Consider the following 23,063-nt stretch of genomic DNA (forward strand, 5'->3'; position numbering starts at 1 on the left):
TGCGCGCCCGGCGCACGCCTCCCGCTTCCTGCCCCGGCGGCGCTGATTGGCCCGCCGCGCGCCCAGGAATGCGGGCGGCCCTTTAAAGGCGCGCGCGGCGCACGGCGCCCGCACTGCTCCCGGCAGCGGCACCCGCACCCGCACCGGCACGGCGCGCACGGCTCCCGGCACGCGCCGCTCACCCGCCCGCCCGCCCGCCGTCCCTCGGAGCGAGCCCGCCCGCCGGGGAAGGAAAAGCAAAGCAAAGAGAGCGGAGCAAAGCGCTGCACCCCCGCAGGTAAGCGCTGAGGCGGCTCCCGCCGTGCCCGCGGCACCTGCCCCGCGGCCGCCCGGCGAGCGCCCGGTGACCGCCTCCCTTTGCCGTCCCCCGCAGGCAGAGCTTCGCCATGGGGCCGGCGGCGCTCCTCGTCCTCGTCCTCCTTCTGAGCGGCGGCTCGGAGGCCCGGCGCACGGCAGGTAAGGGTCCGGCGGGGAGGGGTCCCCCGGGTGTGGGTATCAGCGGTGGAAGCTGGCGGCTGGCCGGGGAGCCGCGGGCAGCAGGGGGGGCGCCGCCCCGCTTCCAGCCCCCTGCCCCAGCCGCCTCACCTGGCGGGGTCCCTGCGCTCGTTCCTCCCCCGTTGCCGGAGCCCGGCGCGGCACCCCGGCAGGTACCGGGGGGCGCTTGGCGCTCCCGTGCCTGCGGGCTCTGCCACGGGGACCTGTGTGCTCCTGGGGGGGCTGCCGCGCCGTCAGGGCTCCTGTCCGTGCACTGCCGCGGGGCGCCGTACCGTGCGGGTCACGCACCGCTCTGCTAGCCAAGGCGCCGAGCAGCCCCGGCAGAAGTGCAGTCGCCCAGCCTCCGCTTACCTGTGCCTTACGGTGCTTGCTCTGATCTCTCTGCAGAGTCCAGGGGTGATGATAACAGCGTCTTCGATCTCTTTGAACTCATCGGCTTTATTCGCAAGGGAGCCGGGCGCCGGGCGCCCGGGGTGCACCTGGTGAAGGGGCCAGAGTCCTCCAGCCCCGCTTACCGTATCGAAGATGCCAGTCGCATCCCTGCTGTCCCTGACTCCAAGTTCCAAGACTTGTTAGATGCCATCCATGCCGAGAAGGGCTTCATCCTTCTGGCCACTCTCCGGCAAGCCAAGAAAAGCAGAGGCACGCTGTTGGCTGTGGAACAGAAGGATGGCTCTGGTCATGTCTTCAGTCTAGTTTCAAACGGCAAGGCAGGCACCCTGGACCTGAGCCTCTCTGGTGATGGCAAGCAGCAGCTGGTGTCTGTAGAGGATGCCTTGCTGGCTACGGGACATTGGAAGAACATCACCCTGTTTGTGCAGGAAGACCGGGCTCAGCTTTATGTGGGGTGTGAGAAAATGGAAAATGCTGAACTGGACATTCCCATCCAAAACATCTTCACGAGAGACCTGGCCAGCAGTGCCAGTCTCCGTATCGCCAAAGGGGGAGTCAATGACAACTTCCAGGTAAGGCTTTTACTTGCGTTTTTGCCTAGTTATCTTCAGTCACCTGCCTTGAAGGTGCATTAGCTAATCAACCAGCCTTAACAGCTAGAGAGATATAGGTAATAGGGAAGAACAACTCTGCTTCTGTATGCCTGATCTGTACCGCCTCTAGATCTGCTAAGCTTTAGCAATGGAATTTGAAGGGTGAAGCATTAGATTTGCGGAGCTAGAACTCTCTGTAGCAGTGAGTAGAACCTGAAGCTTCTGAACAGGTAGTTGTAGCTTGAGCGCTCAACTTACAAAAGATTCAGAGATTCATGCTTTATTTCCTCCTGCCTGAAAAATTGCCAGGTCTTTGTGGTCAGGGATGAGAATGTTAGGAAGCAGGGCTTGCTCTCATTCAGGAGAATAAGGTCATTCGTTTCACCTTGCCATCTGTCTTGTGAAATTACTCTTACTGAACTTAAGTGACCTTAAATGTCTACAGGCTCTCGCTGTGCAAGTTGCACTCCTTTCCTTTGCAGTTGCTGCAAGTAACTGTAATTCTTCCTCTGTCCACAGGGACTGCTGCAGAATGTGCGGTTTGTGTTTGGAACAACTCTGGAAACTATCCTGAGGAACAAAGGCTGCTCCAGCTGTAAGTCTGCAATCTTCTAAATCCAATGACCTATTAAATAAAAGATTCCTCAGTGCATTAGAAAGACAAGTTGAAACAGAACTCAGAAGTCTGCTGACATGCTAATCCACATTGCATAAGAAATAAGATTTCATTAGGGTGTCTCCAAAAAAGTATCTGGTGGCAGCTGTTTAACAGGTGCTACACTGGAATGATAAATGCACGTGATTAAAAAATACACTTGATTTACATAAACTGTATTTACTTTGTCTCTTAGCCACTAGTGCAATCATTACTTTGGACAACCCCATGAATGGTTCCAGCCCAGCTATCCGCACTAATTACATTGGCCATAAAACAAAGGACATCCAAGCTGTCTGTGGCTTTTCCTGCGATGAACTAACCAATATGTTTGTGGAATTGCAAGGGTTACGGTCCATGGTTACAACACTTCAAGACAGAGTTCGCAAAGTGGTGAGTACTGGTTAAAATCACAGTACCTTTCATTACCTGTCACTTAATGAATTGTAACTTGTCCTTTGAGCTTGGATAAACAGTAATAACATTGTAGCTATAACTTCTGTGGAAAGGGGTGTCTTCTGTGTTAACTTCTAATTATCTTCTCTGCTTCTTTCCCCTGCCCCCCTTAAGACTGAAGAAAATGAGCTGATTGCCAAAGTGGTCCAGATTACTCCTGGAGTATGCATTCATAATGGGATCTTGCACAAAAATAAGGAAGAGTGGACTATTGACAGCTGTACTGAATGTACTTGCCAGGTAAGATTCCTTGCGTTCATAAATTCTCTACATACAGATTCATGGCTTGAAGTTATCAGATAATCCTAAATAACATCCTGTTCGAAAGAGCAAATCCTATGCAGAACTGGATGTACTATCATACCCAGAGAACTGTTCAGCTTGTATTTCATCCTATTAGATTTCTGGTATAAATGTAGCTTTCATATAGTGTTACTGCAGCAGTATTTTAGAAGAATCATACAAAATATCACTGATAGAGAAGTTAACACACATTTAATACCATAATTTGGGTTGTCTCTGCTCTTTACATAATCCATGCATAAATTTAAAAGCCAGCAACAACAGAAATAACATACTTAATGTACTACTAGCTTTCCTCCCTGAAGTACTCTGAATCCATATTCTATCGTTCATAGAACCATAGAACAGCTCATGTTGGAAGAGACCTTAAAAACCATTCAGTTCCAACCCCCCACCATAGGCAGGGATGCCACCCACGAGACCAGGTTGCCCAGGGCCTCATCCAACCTGACCTTGAACACCCTCAGGGATGAGGCATGCACAACTTCTCTGGACAATGTGTTCCAGTGCTTCACCACCCTCTGAGTGAAGAATTTCCTCCTAATGTCTTAAAAGAATTTTGGAGTATCAGTCAACCAAAGAGTGGGTTAACTTTCCTGATGCTTTTCAGAAACTAAAAGCTGAGTATTTGTAGATGTGCAATCCAGGGCATCTCACAAAGTTCTGCATCTGCTTCTATAGGTCTCTATCTCTTTGTTTTATATTCAGCAAATGTTACTGTGACTTCTGCCTCTGCCAGTCTCCTTCCTACCAACCCTTTTATTCAATGTTGGCTGCAGTTGCCTTAATATAGTCATTTGCATGGGGAAACAGAGGGATTAAAATGGCAATCGTGAGGGCATTCTTCTGACCAAGCTGTTACCTTCAAGAAGCAAAACTACAGGCTACACTTTAGCTCTCATTCAGGCTGGAGGTGGGCGGCTTTTATCTGGCCTGCTTGGCTTAAAGATCAAAGACCTTTAAGTATAAGTTCTGGATTTTATGGTGCTTCGGCCAAGTCCACTAAACTCATTTTATCTTCACCATATAATCAGCTTAAAGCCATATTAACAGAGGAGAAAGCTGGCTTCTTGGTTCTTTCCCTTGAAGTCTGACCTTATGCTTGGGGTATCATGTGGTAGTCCTTTTGCTAGTTTCTGGTAGTTATTCTTGATCAACTTCTGCAAAACCAAGTATTTTCTCTCTTGACTGAAAAATAAATACTATGGAGGGAGAGTGAGAATAGGATGAAGTTTGACTAAGAATACAATCCATGAGTAGTCCCAGGTATCAGCCCTAAATACAAGGGTCTCTGTATTAAGTGCTGCAGAAAAGACTTCTTTATCACTTGACCTTTTCAGCTCCAAGTTCAGACTCCAGAGTTATGTTCATATTTTGCTTATTGTGATTCTCAATTTCTTACAGAACTCTGCCACTATATGCCGCAAAGTGTCTTGCCCTCTCATGCCTTGTTCCAATGCCACTGTGCCTGATGGGGAATGCTGCCCCCGATGCTGGCGTAAGTACTTAATACCTTCACATTTGTACAGCAGTTTGTTCTGTCTTGCTAGACTAGCACTGCTCTGATGTATACTGCAACTGGATATAACCATATACTACTGGAGTAAGGTTAACGTGATGCATCTTTGATTTGAAACTCAAATGACTATCTTCTACTGAAAGAATATAGCAGGTTTCTACAATATGGGCTATTTCTAATTGCCACTTACCTAAGAAATCACTGTTGTCCTATTAAAATTACAACATCTCAACATCTCAGACAGGTTTTAGATAATCCTGTCCTTATGTAGAGAAAGGAGGGATCTGGGGATACATTTGACTACTCTTATTCATGCTGATGTAATTGAGCTCTGAAATCTAAAGAATATAAAACATCAAAACTGTGGAGGCAGAACATGCTTTTGAGGTATATTTAGACAGCTCCAATGTCTTGTAGTCACTACTGAATACCTTTTAGTAGTGTATGCTATTCCACATCTCAGCAAGTTAAAATATTCTGAGTAACACTATCTTTCCATATCTGTAAAGTAGCTATGAACCAAGCATAATCATAAAAATGTTTAAATGGGTTTCTAGACAGTTTCTACCTAGAAGCTTTTTAATAAGGGCTTTTTAATAAGGAACAGTAATGCTCACTTCCTTTAGATGAATTAAATGAAGCTTGTATGCAATTGGCCTCTGCTATGGCTAGGTTTCTCTTCTCTCTAGCAAACAACTGCTAATTGAACTTGATCTTTCTTAAAGAGAAACTTTGCAAAACTGACTGAACTAGTATTGGTGACTAGCCTGTATACATCTGAAATACTTAAGTGATGCATGTAAGCATTGAAACATTCATCTTGTACAGGAAAGGAAGATGTATGTAGATTTTGAGGACAGTTGTGTATTTGTAAGAAAATAGTGGGGGGACTAGGGGAAACGTACTTGGGAGTCTTATTCAGGGCTGTAACAGAGCTGCGCCCCTTTACAGCTAGCGACTATGCAGATGATGGATGGTCTCCTTGGTCTGAATGGACTTCATGTTCGGTGACCTGTGGGAATGGGATTCAGCAGAGAGGGCGTTCCTGTGACAGTCTCAATAACCGCTGTGAAGGGTCTTCTGTACAGACTCGGACTTGCCACCTTCAGGAGTGTGATAAGAGATGTAAGTACTTAATCCGCTTAATCTGGTAATAAGATACAGGCTGCTTTTATTGGCTTAGTACTAACAGCAGAGATCATCCTGTTGCTCTATCGCTGGGATGGAGCGTTGGCTTCTAGCTTTAAAGACTAATATTAATCAAGTAAAGTGGAGCAGATAGCTGATGCAGTAAATAAACATGTTTGGGTATGGCTTCCCAGATTAAAAATTGATGCCAGTTTAGGTGTGCAATTCCCCTAGCAATAAAACAGCTTTATCTGTGGTGGTGTTAAGGCTCTCCAATATATAAAATTGTTGGTACAATTCTGGTACTGGCTGTGTTTTAAGTGCTGTGCAGTTGAAATCTCTTTGAAAAGTCTAATAGACATCTCGTTTGTAGTTAAACAGGATGGTGGCTGGAGCCACTGGTCACCATGGTCATCATGTTCTGTCACTTGTGGCACGGGCATGATCACGAGAATTCGTCTCTGCAACTCTCCAGTACCACAGCTGAATGGCAAACCTTGTGAGGGCGAGGCAAGAGAAACCAAGTCCTGCCAGAAAGATCCTTGCCCAAGTAAGTGTTACAGGCACTAATTACTATTCATTAACTTAAACAGTAAATTTCTGAAGTAGACAATTGCTATATAATGTATTTTTAGCAATCTTTTCTCCTTAAAATTAGATGTGGGCTAGGTAAAACCTCACAGGTTAGATTTGGGCAAAGCTAAATTGTTTTTTATGGTAGTTGTGGTCTGACTCTTCCATGGAGCCTATTAATTAGGGCTGCTTCTGTGAGTTATGTCTCAAGTGCTCTCACTACAGAAGTCTAGTCCTTAGTTTGAACCTGGTAGCTTCCACTGAATTTGAAGCTATGTCTCGACTTCTATTTCCCTTCAGTTAATGGCAACTGGGGACCATGGTCTCCATGGGATGCTTGCACAGTGACATGTGGAGGAGGACTTCAAAAACGCAGCCGTCTCTGCAATAATCCTGAGCCTCAGTATGGTGGGAAGACCTGCGTAGGTGAAGCTAGAGGAACTCAAGTCTGCAACAAACAGGACTGTCCAATTGGTGAGTATACCTTTCCCATAAACATCTAAAGGCTGTAGTCAATCTTGACAGTAGTGTTTAAAAAGTATGCCAAAGCCTGTAAAACTCAAGTGCTAGAATTTCAAACTGGCATATTGACAAGATACATTGTTATAATAGCATGATAAGTGTCTCTAATCTCAACTCTCACTTGTTTCTCAGATGGGTGTCTGTCTAATCCCTGCTTTGCTGGAACTACATGTACCAGCTCACCTGATGGTTCCTGGAAGTGTGGTGCCTGTCCTGCTGGCTACCATGGTGATGGTATCCACTGCCAAGATATTGATGAGGTAGGAAGACAACAGTTTTTCCCTTGAAAGGGAACAGAAGAAAATAAGAAAACTACCAGTGCATTAAAAACACTAAATGTTTTCCTGTCTTGTTCTTGCATTGAAGTGCAAAGAGGTTCCTGATGCCTGCTTCATCTTCAATGGAGTGCACAGGTGTGAGAATACTGAACCTGGGTACAACTGTCTACCTTGTCCACCACGTTTCACTGGGACGCAGCCATTTGGTCGCAGTGTTGAGGATGCAATGGCTAACAAACAGGTATTTTCAACTCTTCTGGCTTACAAAAGCTCAAGGTTTCTACATAGCAGAAAGGAGCTATGCATTTCAGGGAAGAAGGACTTTGTACATAGTCTTCGATTCAGAACGAGAGAAGCATTAAGCAATTTTAGTTGGAGTTCAAAATGACACTTTAAAAAAATGTCCTCTCCAGCTATGGAGGATTCTAATGTTGCATGTAACTTTAGGAGAGCAATTGCATAAGTATGCACTTATGATCCAACAGCACATACCTTAAAGTTATCTTTTAGTGTTTGGTTCCATCTGAAAAGGTACTTTAAGCAGAAAAATAACTAGTGTTAAGACAGCTATTGGAGTTGGGGAGTAGGTATAAAGTAACGTAAGTTTTTCTTTTCTGATTGAGATACCAATGATCAAAATGGGCATGTTTTCTTTATGCCTTGTCAGAATCTGGGGGAAAAGGAGGGATAAAAAGATACTTTCACTGGATTTAATTTCTGTGGTCCTCTAGGTCTGCAAACCAAGGAATCCATGCACAGATGGAACACATGATTGCAACAAGAATGCCAAATGTAACTACCTTGGCCACTTCAGTGACCCAATGTATCGCTGTGAATGTAAACCCGGCTATGCTGGCAATGGCATAATCTGTGGAGAAGACACTGACTTGGATGGATGGCCAAATGAGAATCTTGTCTGTGTTGCTAATGCCACTTACCACTGTAAAAAAGTAAGTTTATCTAGCTATTAAACTACTATCTGTGTAAAAATGATAAAATATCCCTCTGTATCACTGGTATTGTTAGGAGGCCCTTAGTGTTGCCTTAAACATTCCTGTGGCATGGAGGGGGAAGAGAAGCCTGATGTTTCTATAAATATTTGTTAGAAGTGTCCTAGGAGGAATCTAGTTTAGACTATACCTATATCAGCTTTGCTCTGACAAATATTTATCTTCAGGAGAAGTACAGGATGGTAAGAATCTCAAAAGCAGCCAAATCTTTCATTTTAAAAAAATTATTTGGACTATTGCTTTCAAAGACTCACCCTTGCTATAATATGACTACCTAAAATCAAGAGAATTACAGCATGATTAACATTAACCTGACTGAGGCATTATAATTTTGCCTAATTACTATATCTTACCAGCTAAAATCCCTATTGTAATCATGCCAAAAGTAAATACATCTGTACTTTTATCCTTTCTAGGATAACTGCCCTAATCTCCCCAACTCTGGGCAGGAAGACTATGATAAAGATGGGATTGGTGATGCTTGTGACAATGATGATGATGACGATGGTATTCCTGACGACCGGGTAAGCCAATGGAAAAGAACAGCCTTTGAGAATGTAGCTCTCCTGTTCCCCTTCTTAAGGCCAGGGTTTACCTTCTCTCCTTAATCTTAGAGGACCATAGGAAACTGCCAGTGACGGCAATCCCGGAAACTTTTGTATATGCATAACTATACAGACAAACCTTCTGCAGCTGGGCTGAGCTTTGGGAAGTGAATCTTCATTACCATTCAGCCATTCCCATGCTTATGCAAGCAGTGGGGAGTTCTGAGATAAAAGCATTCTAGTTCTGTCTGTTTTCCTGCCTTTAGTTTCTCCATTCATATAGTAGTGTAAACAGAATCTGATTAAAGCTTTAACTTAACACTTTTTTAAAGCAATGCTTTTTAAAGCTTGACTTCTCTCTTTCTTGCAGGACAACTGTCCATTCATCTACAACCCACAGCAGTATGACTATGACAGGGATGATGTTGGTGACCGTTGTGATAACTGCCCCTACAATCACAACCCTGATCAGATTGACACTGACAACAACGGAGAGGGAGATGCATGTGCAGTGGATATTGATGGAGATGGTAGGTGTCCTCTAAACACCTTCGCATAGTTTTCTAGTCACAGATTGATCAAATGTATCTGATATACCGCTGATTTCTTACTAGGAATTTATATGTGAACACAAGTTCTCATCTCTGGTGGTTTCAGGATATAAAGACTATTAAAGTAATGCTTACAGTTAACAGAAATTCACTTTGAAATGTATGCATTTAGGTGCAGTTAAATTTTAGCTCTGTTCCCTACAGGGAGTAGGAACAGAAACGTGGCAGAGCTAGTGATGAAGTCAGGTTTCAAAGTGTTCAAGTGCTTTCAAAAAATTATCAGGAAGCGTGTGGCTTTGTATAGTCCTTTGCAGCATTTAAACATTTCCCGTGCATTCACAAACTCATCTTAATTTTGCAGGGGTCCTCAATGAAAGGGACAATTGCCAATATGTCTACAATGTAGACCAGAGGGATACAGACTTGGATGGTGTTGGAGATCAGTGTGATAACTGTCCACTGGAACATAATCCTGACCAGGTAGAGGATTTGCATTATATAAGTAGAACATGGGTATACTATCCTGTGTATTGTAGCACATTTGAACAGCAAAGTACAGCTTAAATTTAACTTCTGACACATTCTTACTAACTTGCCAAATGGTGCCTTTATCAAGTAGCATTTCTTCACAGTTCAAACAGCAGTATGATATTTTCCAAAAAGTAATTCTAGAGAGGATCAACTCGAGAGAGGATCCATGTGACTACTGCTTTTGTAAACAGCTTTTAGTTTTTTCAGTTGTAGTGATTTCTCACTGTAAGGATATGAAATACCTGAGAGCATTTTATGAAATACAGAAGGGTAGCGACCATCCTCTTCATTAGCTTATTGTATATGTAGTCTATGACACATGCAGGTTGCTAATCCTACAGGAATTCTCATAGCTAGTTAAGATCTTATAAACCTAGTAATGGATTGCAAAGCTTGCTTGTTCTAAAGTCTGGTTCCAGTCTTCCTAGGATAGAAGCAATAGCTAAAAGCCTTAAACATGTTTTTAGGGCTTGCAGGATGTACTATATATTATTAACTGCTTCTAACATTTTATATTTTGACCTGATCATACCAGAGTTAAATGCTGCTTTGCATTTTGCTTAAACAAAGTTTCTCTAATTTTTAAGTCCAAAATAATTAAGTTTCAAAGGATTACCTTTTCCTTCAATAAGGTGAAAGCAGCATAGCTTGCTTTTCTTCTCTAGGGAAAGAGTATGACACTTTATAAAACTTAAGGGGAATCCAGCCTCTCATGCAGCTTACTGGTTCAAAAATAGTTGAAGACAAGTGGATAAGGCTTGTGCTGTCCTGTCAAGTAAAAGGCTTTAAGATTAACAGCTTTAGGGAAATAACTGGAATGATTGAAAGGTTAGAGGTGTTGCACATCAGTGAAATCTAGTTCAGTACTGTCTGTAGCCTAAAAGCAGTGTTACTTGAAGGATTTAAACTGAGACTACAAAATTTTTTAAACTTATTTGTCATTCACTTTACTACTTTCCCACCTTAGGGTGAAAAGTGGATGAAGATCCCTTCTACTTATTCTTCTCCACAATTTGCAGGCGATGTCTCTTAATGTTAAGTCTGAATATGTCTCTAATACCTTACAGCAACCATCTTCTCTCTTAAAGGAGAAATCCCAATTAACTCTAGCTATTAAGGTTCTCATTTCAGTTTAAGTGGCTTATAAAATGTTCCTTATTGTTTTCCCATTCTTAGGAAGACACTGATTCTGACCGCATAGGTGATGAGTGTGACAACAACCAGGACATAGATGAAGATGGCCATCAAAATAATCTTGATAACTGTCCCTATGTGCCCAATGCCAATCAAGCTGATCATGACAAGGATGGAAAAGGTGATGCCTGTGACCATGATGATGACAACGATGGTATTCCTGATGACAAAGATAACTGCAGACTGGTTGCCAACCCAGATCAAGCTGATTCTGATGGTAAGATGGCCACTACCATAGTAACATTTTAAGACTATCTTTCAACAGTTCATATCTTTTTCATGCTATTTAAGGTTGGACAGATTTTCCAAGTAAAAAACTGTCTGCATGATATTATAGCGCTCCTTAGGAGTAAGGAATAAAACGATTAAATATCCAATTTATTGTCAAGTGTATGAAGTATCAGGCTGGAGTGAACGTAACTGTTATGGCTTCTGTAGTCTGCCAGCAGTACCTGGGCAGTCAGAGCTTTGCAGTGAAGCTTTCAACTCCAAGTTGCAAGACTTGAAAGAAACTATGCTAGCAAACAACAAATGCCTGATTGCTCAGAATCAGTCATGGTGAACTTAATTGCATCCTGCAGGTGATGGACGCGGAGATGCTTGCAAAGATGACTTTGACCAAGACAGTGTGCCAGACATTGATGACATCTGCCCTGAAAATGTGGATATTAGTGAGACTGATTTCCGAAGGTTTCAGATGATTCCCCTGGATCCCAAAGGAACATCCCAAAATGATCCAAACTGGGTTGTGCGTCACCAGGGTAAAGAGCTGGTTCAAACAGTCAACTGTGACCCTGGTCTTGCAGTTGGTAAGGAGAACTCTTACAGGCATTACACTGGGTGGGGGGCGGTGGTGAAGGCAAAACTGAGAAGCTATTAAGAAGTTTAAGAGTTGCAAAAATGCAGAATCTCAGACTTTTTCTCTTAATGCCCATGTAGGTTTTGATGAATTCAATGCTGTGGACTTCAGTGGTACCTTCTTCATCAATACAGAAAGGGATGATGATTATGCTGGCTTTGTATTTGGCTACCAATCTAGCAGTCGTTTCTACGTTGTCATGTGGAAGCAGATCACCCAGTCTTACTGGGACTCCACACCAACCAAAGCTCAGGGCTACTCAGGTCTCTCCATCAAAGTTGTGAATTCCACCACAGGTCCAGGAGAACACCTTCGTAATGCTCTGTGGCATACAGGAAACACTCCTGGCCAGGTAAGAGAGGCACTCTAACTTACTTTTTTGTACTGTAAGGCACACTGTTCTTCCAAAGTTAGACACTTTCAGGGGGTCTGCAAATGCTGCTCAGAATGGGGTAGACTTTTTGGCAATACAGTAACTTTAATTATGCAATTTTTTGCATGATTATGGATAAAGTTAACAGGATTACATGCTGCAGATAAGCTTTCCAGCAGCAGTGAATCAATTGTTTCTGGACTACTGGTGTAGGTTTACTTTGAAATCACCTGTATTTAAATTTCTATTTAGATATTTCAAAAGACCCCATTACAGAACCTACTGACTACTTTAAGCCTTTGCTACTCAGAGACTATTGTCAAGGCACCTTCATATCAAAATGTCTATCTCAGACCTCTGGCTAACTGAAATCCTAATTTGTAGGTGAGAACTCTGTGGCATGACCCTCGTCACATAGGCTGGAAAGACTTCACTGCATACAGATGGCGCCTTAGCCATAGACCAAAGACTGGCTATATCAGGTAAGCATCGCCCTTTAATCTTAAGTAACTGTCACAAGGAAACTGGATGTCTGCAGAAGTAAACCTAACAATCTTGTCAATGACTGAACTGTCTCTTTGTAGAGTTGTAATGTATGAAGGGAAGAAAATCATGGCAGACTCAGGACCAATCTATGACAAAACTTATGCTGGTGGTCGGCTAGGATTATTTGTCTTCTCTCAAGAAATGGTGTTCTTCTCAGATCTTAAATATGAATGCAGAGGTAAGGAAGACTTTGTATTGAAGAGATCCTACACAAATGAACTTATTGTCAAGAAAGTTGCTCAAGAGAGAATAGATCAAAAATAAGAGCTAAGGGGAAGCTCACCCATGATCTTGCATGGCTTGGTTTCAAGTGAGTTTTGCAGATAGAAATGGAAAGACTTTGATAAACTCTTCAGTTTAAAATCTTCACAGTTAAAATTTGAATGTGTAACATCTATAATATCTTAAGAATATTTTTATCCTGTTCATTCAAAGCAACAGGAATCCCAGTTTCATACCTGGAATGGGAATCTCTTAAAGATATTGTCAGCTGTTGATTCATTTTAGTCAAAGAGGTGAAAATGCAAAATACTGATTTTAGCAAGAGTATAATTATGACATGGAAAAAACCTGATTTGCTTAAAAACAAGTGAAGTACAATATGCACAGCCTTCTGCTCTTGCAGTTCAGTGCTAATATGTGCATGTGACTAGTTCCAGGTGCCCCAGTTGCACTTACATAACAATTCCTGAAGTCACAGTGTAATGGTTACACGGACTAAAGTCTAACTTCAAGAAAGTACCTAAACACTTCCATTATTCTTTACCAATATGCTCTTTACAAATATATCTAGGATTTATTGTCTTAGACTTAATCATGTATAATACAGAAATACTTACTGTCTTAATCTTCTTTTTCACAGATCCATAATCCTAAGGTTATTGGATTCAGAGACTATTTTAAAATGCTGGTATTGCACCTTCTGAAATGTTTAGCCTTACAAATCCTGGGACCATTATATTACTCCTTCCTCTCTTCTTTCTGCGTAAATGTGGACTCGAAACACATTACCTGCCTCAAGAGAATGCTTTTGAGAGAATGAAAGTGAGAACATACTTGGTATCTGACCTCTGCTGAAATGGAAGGAAACAAGTGTCTTGCAAATGAGAATTGTCTTCACTGAACAAGCACACTTTTTTCAGTAGGAAAGACATTTGTTTGCTGTTTATCACAGTGCAGTGTCACTGCCTCTCTAACTGGAGGTCCCATGGAGTAGCATTTTTAAAAAAAAAAACATCTTTGGATGTGCTGTGGACTACTTAAACTGAAGACCTTTCATTGTGTGGGGGGGAAAGGGGCTTTGGGTGGGAGGGTAAACTCTCCAAATCTTTATGGGGGGGTGGAGTTTTTAATGGGGTCTCTGCTACCTTGGTTTACATCCATGTAACTTGCAGAAATGATTATCCTTGTATGTGTTGCATCTTTCAGATGAAAACACCACCCTTGATCTTGCTTGGGTGGGTTAGATCAGCTGCTCTATTACACAGGACAAAACAGATATCTTAAAACTGATTTCCATGATGGGAAGGAGGATGCAAATTGGCACACTGGATCACATGAGCGTTTGGAGAACTGGGATTTACAATAAGATTCTGTTTTTTCCTGGTTAGATGCAGATCTTTCTTACCTTTTAAATGTTTTCTTTCAGATATGGTGCCAGAAAGCACCATCATCTCAACTAGCACTGTGCTGTTCATAAGGAAACAAGCATGTGCTTCACATTTTATGGTTAAAAAGGCACAAAAAACAATAGCAATGAAAACATTCCTTTTCTACATGCCATAGATGCTTTAAACCCTTCACTTCTTTGCAGGGGAGGGGGCCTGTAGATAAAATACTGAAATTGTAAAATATTTATTTTTACCTATCTTTGATATTATGACTGAGGGATTATTGTTTAAAACAACAAGAAATGCGTCAAGACTATCCACCTAATCATTGTTACAAGTCTTCACAACTGTAAGATTGTAAATACAGATTATTTATTAACTCTCCTCTATATTGAAACTAGAGGGTTTTAGTTGAGCAAAATCTTGTTTGGAGCAGATAGTGGTGATGTATTTGTTACAAAGAGCAGTTTTCCCATACTGGCTTTGAGGCACGGGGAAAAGTGGCAGGGTGGGGAATGGAATGTTTGTTTTTCTCAGTCTGAGCTCAGTGCTGGCTTTTCCTTTCTTTGTGCAAGGCAGTTGGTAGCCTGGCAGGCAACTATGCTGCTGTGTTAAAACTCAAGTCCTTTCAGATGGGAGCAGTTCCTGTCTCATCCATCGTGCTAGAGCTGAAGGAATGCTGTTTATCATCTTAGCAGTTACTGAGTGCTGTGAAACATCTGCAGTGTTCTACCACTGGTCAGCAGGCCTGATACAAAAGCAAAATACCTGCCCTGAGGAGATTGCAGAAAGAGGCACAATGACTACAGTCAATAACCATTTAGTTTTGCTATTTGTGCTGCTGCACACTAACTATTGTAACTATCAATGTGCAGCTCCTAAAAAGAAAAGTTTTTCACAGCCTGGATAGAATTTCAGGAACTTGCTGCAGAGGGAGAGGGCTTGCTGTACATTAATAGAAGACTTCTTCCCCATAAAAGGGGCAGCATTCTTATGCCTATAACATTTCCTTGTCTTTTCAAAAAAGGAAAAGAAATGAATACAGTGAAAGTTTTACATACAAATATTACCTCATTATTGTGTGACTGAGAAAAACCTTTGGATTAAGCAGAGTTCAAATGTCTAACAAACTTTAAAGCTACTGTAGTACTAAAGAGTTAATGCTGTACATAGTCAAAAATTTCTTTGCAGAAAAGTGTATTCCCAGTAAGGAAATGGCATTGGAAAAACATGTCAAATACAATTTCTAATGTTATATTTTTCTGTCATCTTGTATACCATTGCTTGTATTTTTATAAATTATTTTTCTCATTGCCATTGTAACAGTTAATCACATAATTGTGTAGATATGCTATTTAAATAATTTATCATGAAATGCTACCTGTAGAGTTAGTATTTCTATTTTTATAAAATGTTTGCACACTGAAGATTTTTTGCTTCCCTCCCAATGTTTTTGCTAGCATAATTTTCTAAGAACATGCTTTTTTTGTAAACGTTTTTAACCGTTTTCAAGTTGTGTAAGTTGTACAATAAAGCTTCTTATGTATGAAGAACAATAAACCACCATGGACATTTATATTTATAACTCGTCATCTAGTGTTACTCCTGTTTCGTAATACTTGCGGGCCACTGATATACAATACATAGATTTCTTACTCATGTCAAGTTAGCCTTCAAAGCAAGACATTTCTACACTCTTTACATTATGACTGAACAGGACATAGATGAGCTCTCACCCCAGCTATAATAGCTTGAACGCCTGAAGGCTCAACAGCTGAAGGCTTAGCTCTTTTGCAGTTAAAGGTCATGGGCAGTTGCTAAAGGCAGTGTTGTGGGCTCCTCTAAGTAGACACAGCCACAGTCCCCTTGATAAAGCCACAATGGAAAACAAATCTATGAGGGATCTTAATCATTCCCAGCCAAGCCTACCTCATCTTTCTTTCTCTCACATGAAAAGAGGTAGCAGAATAAATAGCTGCAGAGGCAGATGGATATCTGTTCATATCTCTTCTGGACTGAGACTGCTAGTGTAATCAAAATGCCGATGATGTGGCACTGTACCAACTGCTGGAACAAAGCGCTTAAACAAGGGGTAAGAACAGCTATTCAGTCTTTACTTGCAGCAGCAGTTTGTCTCATGAGCTCTTTAGCAAAGCCAGCTACCATATTCCAAGTGCTAGATATCCGCATAAGTGGGTCTTGCAGATGCACAAAATTATTCTTTACATAGTTTCCTGAGGCAAATTCTGCATGGACCTAGACTTGATTTGTTTAAACACTTTTTTTTTCCTTTCAACCTTGCCCTCATATAGCTGCCCAGGGACTGAAATGAGACTTAAATTTTACTTACTGGTATTTTTCCTTTCCTAGAGTATTTGGTGCTTTGTATAGCACACTACACCTGGAGCTCCCTCTTCATCTTCAAAACCATGGATAGGCACACACTAAAATTCTTCATAGCTTCACAGTGTAGCACAGGAAGGCTGTTGAAAGCACTCCAACTCCTCAGAAGTGCAACGTGAGAAGGCAAATGAAATTATGGAGACCTGATAACGCTCTGGTAGCAGCACAAGCTCCTGAATGCCTGGCCCATGAGCATCATTGCATCAACTCAGCTTCACATATCCTAGAGCATGTAAGAAACTAGCCCTTCCCACCTAGCACTATTTTAGTGTAGAACCACCATCCTCCTTTCCTTTGGCTTGTTCACAAGATGTGACGAGCAGAAAAACCTGAGCGACTCCGTGCTCTCAGCAGTGTCAGCTGGCCAAACGTGTCTGTACACACACTATAATGTTTTGGCTGTTGCAGTTACTCAAGTAGAGGCTCGGCTGCCCTGCTCCACTAAACACAGAAAAGCCCTGTGTTTAAAAAGTTGGGGAGAACTGGCCCGATATTAACCCAAAGGAAAGACAGCATCTTTACTACAAACAGCAATTCAGCCCATGCTGCCAACTGTCTATTTCACAGGCTGTAACAGGGCTGACAGGGCAGTGACTCTTTAGTCAATGGAGCAAAAATACCACAATTACTGCAATAGTGAGAATGAAGAGTCCTGGTCTACGAGTTTTTCCCTATTTTTGTCACTGATCTATTGAGAACAGTTTTGTACGTCTTAGTCTATCCCACTGATAACAAGGAGAAAAATAACCAACAAACTCCTGACCTGATGCTTCCAAAATATGACTGGCTGATGAACTTCTGCTCTCAACAGTGACAGGACTGTCCGCTTTGCTCCTCTGAAGTGAGAATGGGTATCTTCTTGTGCAACTGCAGTGTCAGCGTAACCCGTCTGATCTAACCCAGGCCTGCCGTGCTCAAATGCTCTGCCTCCCAGGTGCATCAGGTGAGAGAACTATAAAAAGTTCCCACCTGGAGAATCTCTTCACTGTACTTGCAGGAAATAAAAGACAGTCTGGATTTAGAACGCCAATCAGTTCTATGAACAGACATATAAGGATGTAAGTCAATATAATCAAAAATTTAAAAAAGAGAAGCCATAATGCATTGGAAATGAAACGAAACGAAACAAACAAACAAAACAGAGGTGTGATACACCAAAGAGCAGCATCTGCCCAAAAGAAGAGAGAAATGCTACCCATGAATTTGTAGCAATGTATGCAGTTCCCAGGTGATGCTGTTGTGGGGGAAGCAACTCTTGGCAGGCAATCCCAATGACCTTGTCTGAGCCCAAGCCAAAATTTCACACAGATTTATTACATGCATTTATGTAGTATAAATCTGTACTATCTGAACTGGGAACAATATATGCCTAAAAATAAAAAAGTCACACCATATGTCTTGTGTTAATCCACAGCTTAAGTCTACCCACTTGTTGCTGGGAGAGTGTGAATACAACAGGAAACAGATCTACAGACAAGGTAAGGTGGGGCTGTACTTGCCCAAAGAAACAACTGACAAAGAACATTTTGATTTTGCAATGAAGGCTGTAATATGGGAACTGGTTGATTTTAAACATAAGTTCATTTTGGAAAGGATTGATGAGATTCTAGAAGAGAGCATCTTAACACATCCACAAGGTGATATCTAGCACTTTTTCCTCACCTCTTCCAAGAAAGAAAGAACAGGTGCACAAATTTGTATGAATATTAGGGTAGAATGCCTCTGGCAGTACCCTTCCCACCAAAACTATGCATACCAAATACACAAAGCAAACAATAGGAAAATAATGGCATAGAATGGTATTTCCACAAGAAGACAGCAAATTGTTAAGTACAGGAGAAAAAAGATCTAAATCCAGAATACATGCCTGTTAATCAAAATTACTCATGTACTTTTAGCACTCTAGAAATTAATAGACGCTTGCAAGCATTCCAGTTTGTTGGTGGTGGATTTTCTTAGGCATAATAGATAAGGTACTGCAGATTCAATTGCAAGCAGTGAACTATTTCACATAGACTTAAATGACAGGGAGCCTTTTATTCTAAATACTGCACCTGGATTCCAGCCAATCCCTCAATGAAACATATAATTGGATAACTGTAGGTTATAGGTTTAGTAGTATTCAAGCAATCCTATTCTATTTATAAAGGAAACAGTTTTCCTGACCTTTAAATCTAGCTACAAATAAAAGAGCGATTATTTCTCAATAATTAAATGTCTTAAAATTTTGAAAAAGAAATAAATTCACAGTTCTTATTTTTGCTAGATTTCAAAAACTTTTCTAACTTAACAACTTCCCATGCATCTGCCAAACCACCTTGCCTTCTGCGTCTACCCTCCAAAAAGTAAGATTCTCTGAGGTGGGGCTCTTTATTTGTAAGCGGGGTGGAAAAGCACTCATGGCATTGTAAGCGTAACAGATTTTGCAACCAAAAAAAAAAAAAGGCAAAAGAGGGAGACCTTATCTAAAGTTGTGGTTAGAAAGCCTGTCTAAGAAAAGAAACAAAAAGAAGTCCATTCTCATATTATTTTCCTGATTTTTTTTTCTAGAAAAGAGTTGGGTTTTTATATATATAATAGAAATTATAGTTCTTATAATTCTTGAAATTTCAGAGATTGAGCTGAAAATAACAGCCTTTCATCTATCTTTTCCTGATTAGGAGGTAAAAAAGCACACCCTTTTCAGCACTTCTATTGTACTTCTTGCTAGCTGATGAGATGTTTAAGCAATACCTGTAAGAGCACCCCTTTCCTCCCATCTATGCAGCAGGTAGTTTTTGCACAGCCTGTTTTTACTCTGTGCTCAGAACAGTCGGTTACCAATTCTACAGGTGTTCTGCCTGGGAAATGAGATGGAGAACACCCTCTAGAGATCCACAAGATAGGTAGCCATTGTCTGCCTTGGAAAAAACATTTGATCGAGAATTCCCGTGGGGCTTTTTCAGCCTTTTTTTTTTCTTTAAATGATGGAGCTGAAAGTCTTTCCACCCCTTGATAGAATTGCTTTAAATCAAACTGGAATTCTGGACATACAAGAATGTTAACCATAACTTCACTCCTTTTATCATTGTTGTCTATAGTCAACAGTTTCTTTTTTTATATCAGGAAATTTAGTCCATCACTTCTCTGAAAATGGAAGAGACCCTCAACTGCTATAAATCTGCATAACAACTGCAGATCTGCGCTGACCTTTTTCTATCATTACAGTATACTGAAATCAACACCATTATTCTTTAAATCATCCTACCCAAATAGATGTATTTCTAATACATATTGTATATGTATGAGTCATGAAGATGAACCACCCTTATCTTCCTCTTTGGAGTTTGTTATTTACAAGTGCAAACCATGCAGAATTGAAACATACACACTGGAGTAAATCAGAATCAACAGCTGAGCGCTGGCCACCACAACCACTAGCACTATCTGTTTATTCACGAGGAGCATCAGCAACACTGGCAGAATAGTTTGGTCTTATATTGCTCAACAAATCAATACAAGCACGCCAAAATAATCTCTTCATGGGTATTTTGCTTACACAAATATTACATTTTTGAAACAGATGTATTTACCTTGTGCTGTAAAATTGTAATGGGAAATGAGATAAGGAGCACAAAACAATACAAACCTATCTATGCGCACACAAAACTTATTCCTCACTACAAAACGAATCTCAAAGCCCAAAAGTCCGAAGGATAACTTTAAAAATCAGTCCCCTGTGCTCTGCTGTGTTTCAGGATGAACAGAACTATGAAAGACTAAAAAGAAGCTAGGAATCTCTTACAAAATGCAACTTATGATCAACGAAGCTATTTATTTTGTAAAACCTGTTTCCAAATACTGAGTTAGGCTGCAAATAAAAATTCATTTGAATCAGTTAATCATCACTGCTCCATCACTCCCCAAAGACAAGCAGCCACCACATTCCAGTGCAGCTGGCTGCCTGATTAGGGGGGGAGACAGGAGAAGGGGTTATTGCAGGGCACAGCTGAGAGGCACTGAAAAAAAAAAAAAGAAAAAAAAAAAAACAAACATGAATTCTGCTAGGCTCAACTTTCCCTTTACCCTGATATTGGTGATGTTTTGGCAAATGACCTTGTCACTGTATTTTATCTCCATTATTCTATACTTCTTATCAGTAAACACGTTTTGCCAAATAATTTTACTTCATACAGATTTACTTAAAACTAAAAAAAAAAAAAAAAAAAGAAGGACTTTAGTTGATTTTTCACCTGTAACATTAAGCAAGAAACAAAATCTTCCCAAAGAACTTGCTATTTAATGTAATGCAATAGGAACCAAGCACAGGTAAATGTTATGTCATCAATTTCTGGCACAATTTGAGTTGGGGTACCCATCCTAAGCACCTTTTTAATAGCACTTTAAGTGCTAGATCCCTGCAGTCTGCAGTGACCATAGCTGGTGGGGTGCTCAGCATTACCCAAGACCTGAAGTGAAATAATAGAGTTCCTGTTGGAATATACAAATCAATATTTATTAAAACTTACATGCTAAGCATCCCTGAAATGCCAGATGAGAATAAAAATTTGTATTCATGGCTTCAGGAATATTGAAGTGATGAGGTTCTTCCTTGAGGGTGCTGAGGAGAAGTTTTTTCATAACTTTAAGACAACACAATACACCAGAAAAGCAAGAATGAATTATTTCTCTTATATATTATGGATATTCTACATTTAAACTTGAAACAGGACTTAGTTTTCCTCAAAACTATCCTAGGTCTTTAACAAGATTTTTAAGGACTCTATAAAGCATGACTTCCATGTGAAAATACATTGGATTGTGGTGAGATTATGGCCCTGTACAGTCCTTTATGAATATTATACAGGCACAAAAAATACTATCAAAAAAAGCTTGTCAGTATTGCTTTGATTGTATTTATGGTATAGAAAATAAATTTTGACAAAGGCTTGTAATTTTTAAGGAAGATAAGAAATACTTTTAGTTAAGTAGATTTGCAAAGCTCCATGAAATCTGCTTACAACAATCTTTCCATGCGGAGCAGCAGGACTATGCAGAATGCTCAGTATCCATGGGCCTGTTATTATTGCTGCAAAACAAGTAAAAATATTAGAAAATAAAATAATAGATAGCACTTGGTTGTCAGAATGTAAATGACATTTTTAATTAAAGTAGGTTAGATTCTGAACTCTGTTATATCCACACGATCATCACTTCCTCAGGAGTGCACATCCACTCAGATTTGCAACACTGCAAATGAGTTTAAAATCTTGAGTAATATGTGCATTAATTTAAACGTTCAGATTAACTGAAGTATGCCATAGCGCAGCCATTGCATAGTTTATGTTGTATCCATAAATCTGTTCTTGCTGACTGTTAATTGGCTAATACAGTATCTCAGAGAGAATTTTGCATTTCAGCTTGTGTCAAATGAGATCTCATCAATGGGAAAATGCTACAATATCTCCTCTCCCTCCTTCCACCCCCCAAATACCTTTAAAAGAGAGCCATTAATAATGTCTTCTTATCCTAACACTGCAGTGCATACAAGGAGAAACTAACCGCCAGCTCACAGTAAGTATAAAATTCAGGGGAAATAGTAGTTAAGGAGTAGACAAGCAAAAGCTTGCAATGGATTTTTATTATTATCCCAAACACGAACCAGCTGCATTGCTGTCCCCCCAGCTAGCCATTGCTATAAGGTTTCACATTCCAGGCACTGCTGGGCCAAACTTCTGAACTCCTTCACTTTTCTTGACACCAAGCCACCACAAGGGACCACGAGCTTTCCTAACTTCATTGCATTTCTTCACTTGGGGATATGCTTGTTTGCCATATGGTTACACTCTGCAGGACCAAGAAACAGATGCAGCTGAGCAGGCTGGTTCTGATGCCCTGATCCAGCAGAGGACCTATGTAAGTCCCTCCCTTCAGCCAAGGCAGCAGCCCAGCAGACAGCCACTGGGCAGAAAATTGAGTAGGTGATGGGTCCTTCACCAAGTCAGGGCTCAGCAGTCTGAGCCAGTACGGCAAACTGCACTGGGGGAACTGAGGTCACGTTTAAGCTCACTTCCAAAAAACAGTACATTGTATGTAAAGGAAAAAAGAAACTATTATTATACTAATTTCAAATCTCCTCTGAAAAAGTCTCATCAGTAGAAATGGAACTTCACAAGTTTTACTTTACATTATCAGATGGCCAGATACACAAATATATATTTATTTATTAGATGGAGCACTCTCAGGAATTTTAATGAAGTGCAAGCGTTTATATTTTGAAATCAAACTGCAACAGTATAGGATAATAATTTTCTCTTAAGAATAAATGATGTCATGGAAAAGTTTCCAGTGATGACAATTCATTCCCTTCAGAGTGTCTGAAATGATACTGTATCAGTATAACATCACCGATGGAAGTTTAATGACGCTTTTAGAAAAACAGTTGGGTAAAGAAGCACGCGATCACTGTCCCCTCAACTTCCAGTCTTAGTATCATCTGTAAATAAGAAAGAATCATATGCTGAACTGCTGAAAGCACAACATTATT

At 40.9% G+C, this 23,063-nt stretch overlaps 2 protein-coding genes across 6 annotated transcripts in view; one reads left to right on the plus strand and one right to left on the minus strand.

The window, feature by feature from the left end:
- The first annotated feature begins 120 nt into the window (after positions 1-120).
- Positions 121-15,024, plus strand: THBS1 (thrombospondin 1). Its single transcript, XM_048080655.2, has 22 exons — positions 121-277; positions 374-456; positions 883-1,460; positions 2,001-2,076; positions 2,333-2,529; positions 2,707-2,832; positions 4,300-4,393; positions 5,366-5,539; positions 5,916-6,092; positions 6,416-6,589; positions 6,770-6,897; positions 7,004-7,156; positions 7,647-7,865; positions 8,342-8,449; positions 8,841-9,000; positions 9,383-9,501; positions 10,729-10,963; positions 11,328-11,555; positions 11,686-11,957; positions 12,363-12,460; positions 12,563-12,702; positions 13,387-15,024. Exons 2-22 carry the CDS (start codon positions 387-389, stop codon positions 13,392-13,394), a joined length of 3,534 nt encoding a protein of 1,177 aa, XP_047936612.2. The 5' UTR covers positions 121-277; positions 374-386; the 3' UTR covers positions 13,395-15,024.
- Positions 15,025-20,817: 5,793 nt separating this feature from the next.
- The window catches only part of FSIP1 (fibrous sheath interacting protein 1), an 84,772-nt gene continuing 82,526 nt past the window's right edge, over positions 20,818-23,063 (minus strand). For 2 of the 5 annotated variants that reach the window (XM_066998557.1, XM_048080657.2), the window contains exon 13: positions 20,818-21,605. In XM_066998557.1, the coding sequence (XP_066854658.1) occupies positions 21,475-21,605 (131 nt within the window). In that variant the 3' untranslated portion in view covers positions 20,818-21,474. Of the gene's footprint in view, positions 21,606-22,915; positions 23,013-23,063 lie in introns of those variants that run through there. The other 3 variants (XM_048080656.2, XM_048080658.2, XM_013174220.3) reach the window with 3 other exon arrangements.

This window comes from Anser cygnoides, chromosome 5, assembly GCF_040182565.1.
Source record: "Anser cygnoides isolate HZ-2024a breed goose chromosome 5, Taihu_goose_T2T_genome, whole genome shotgun sequence".
In the NCBI taxonomy this organism is placed as follows: domain Eukaryota; kingdom Metazoa; phylum Chordata; class Aves; order Anseriformes; family Anatidae; genus Anser; species Anser cygnoides.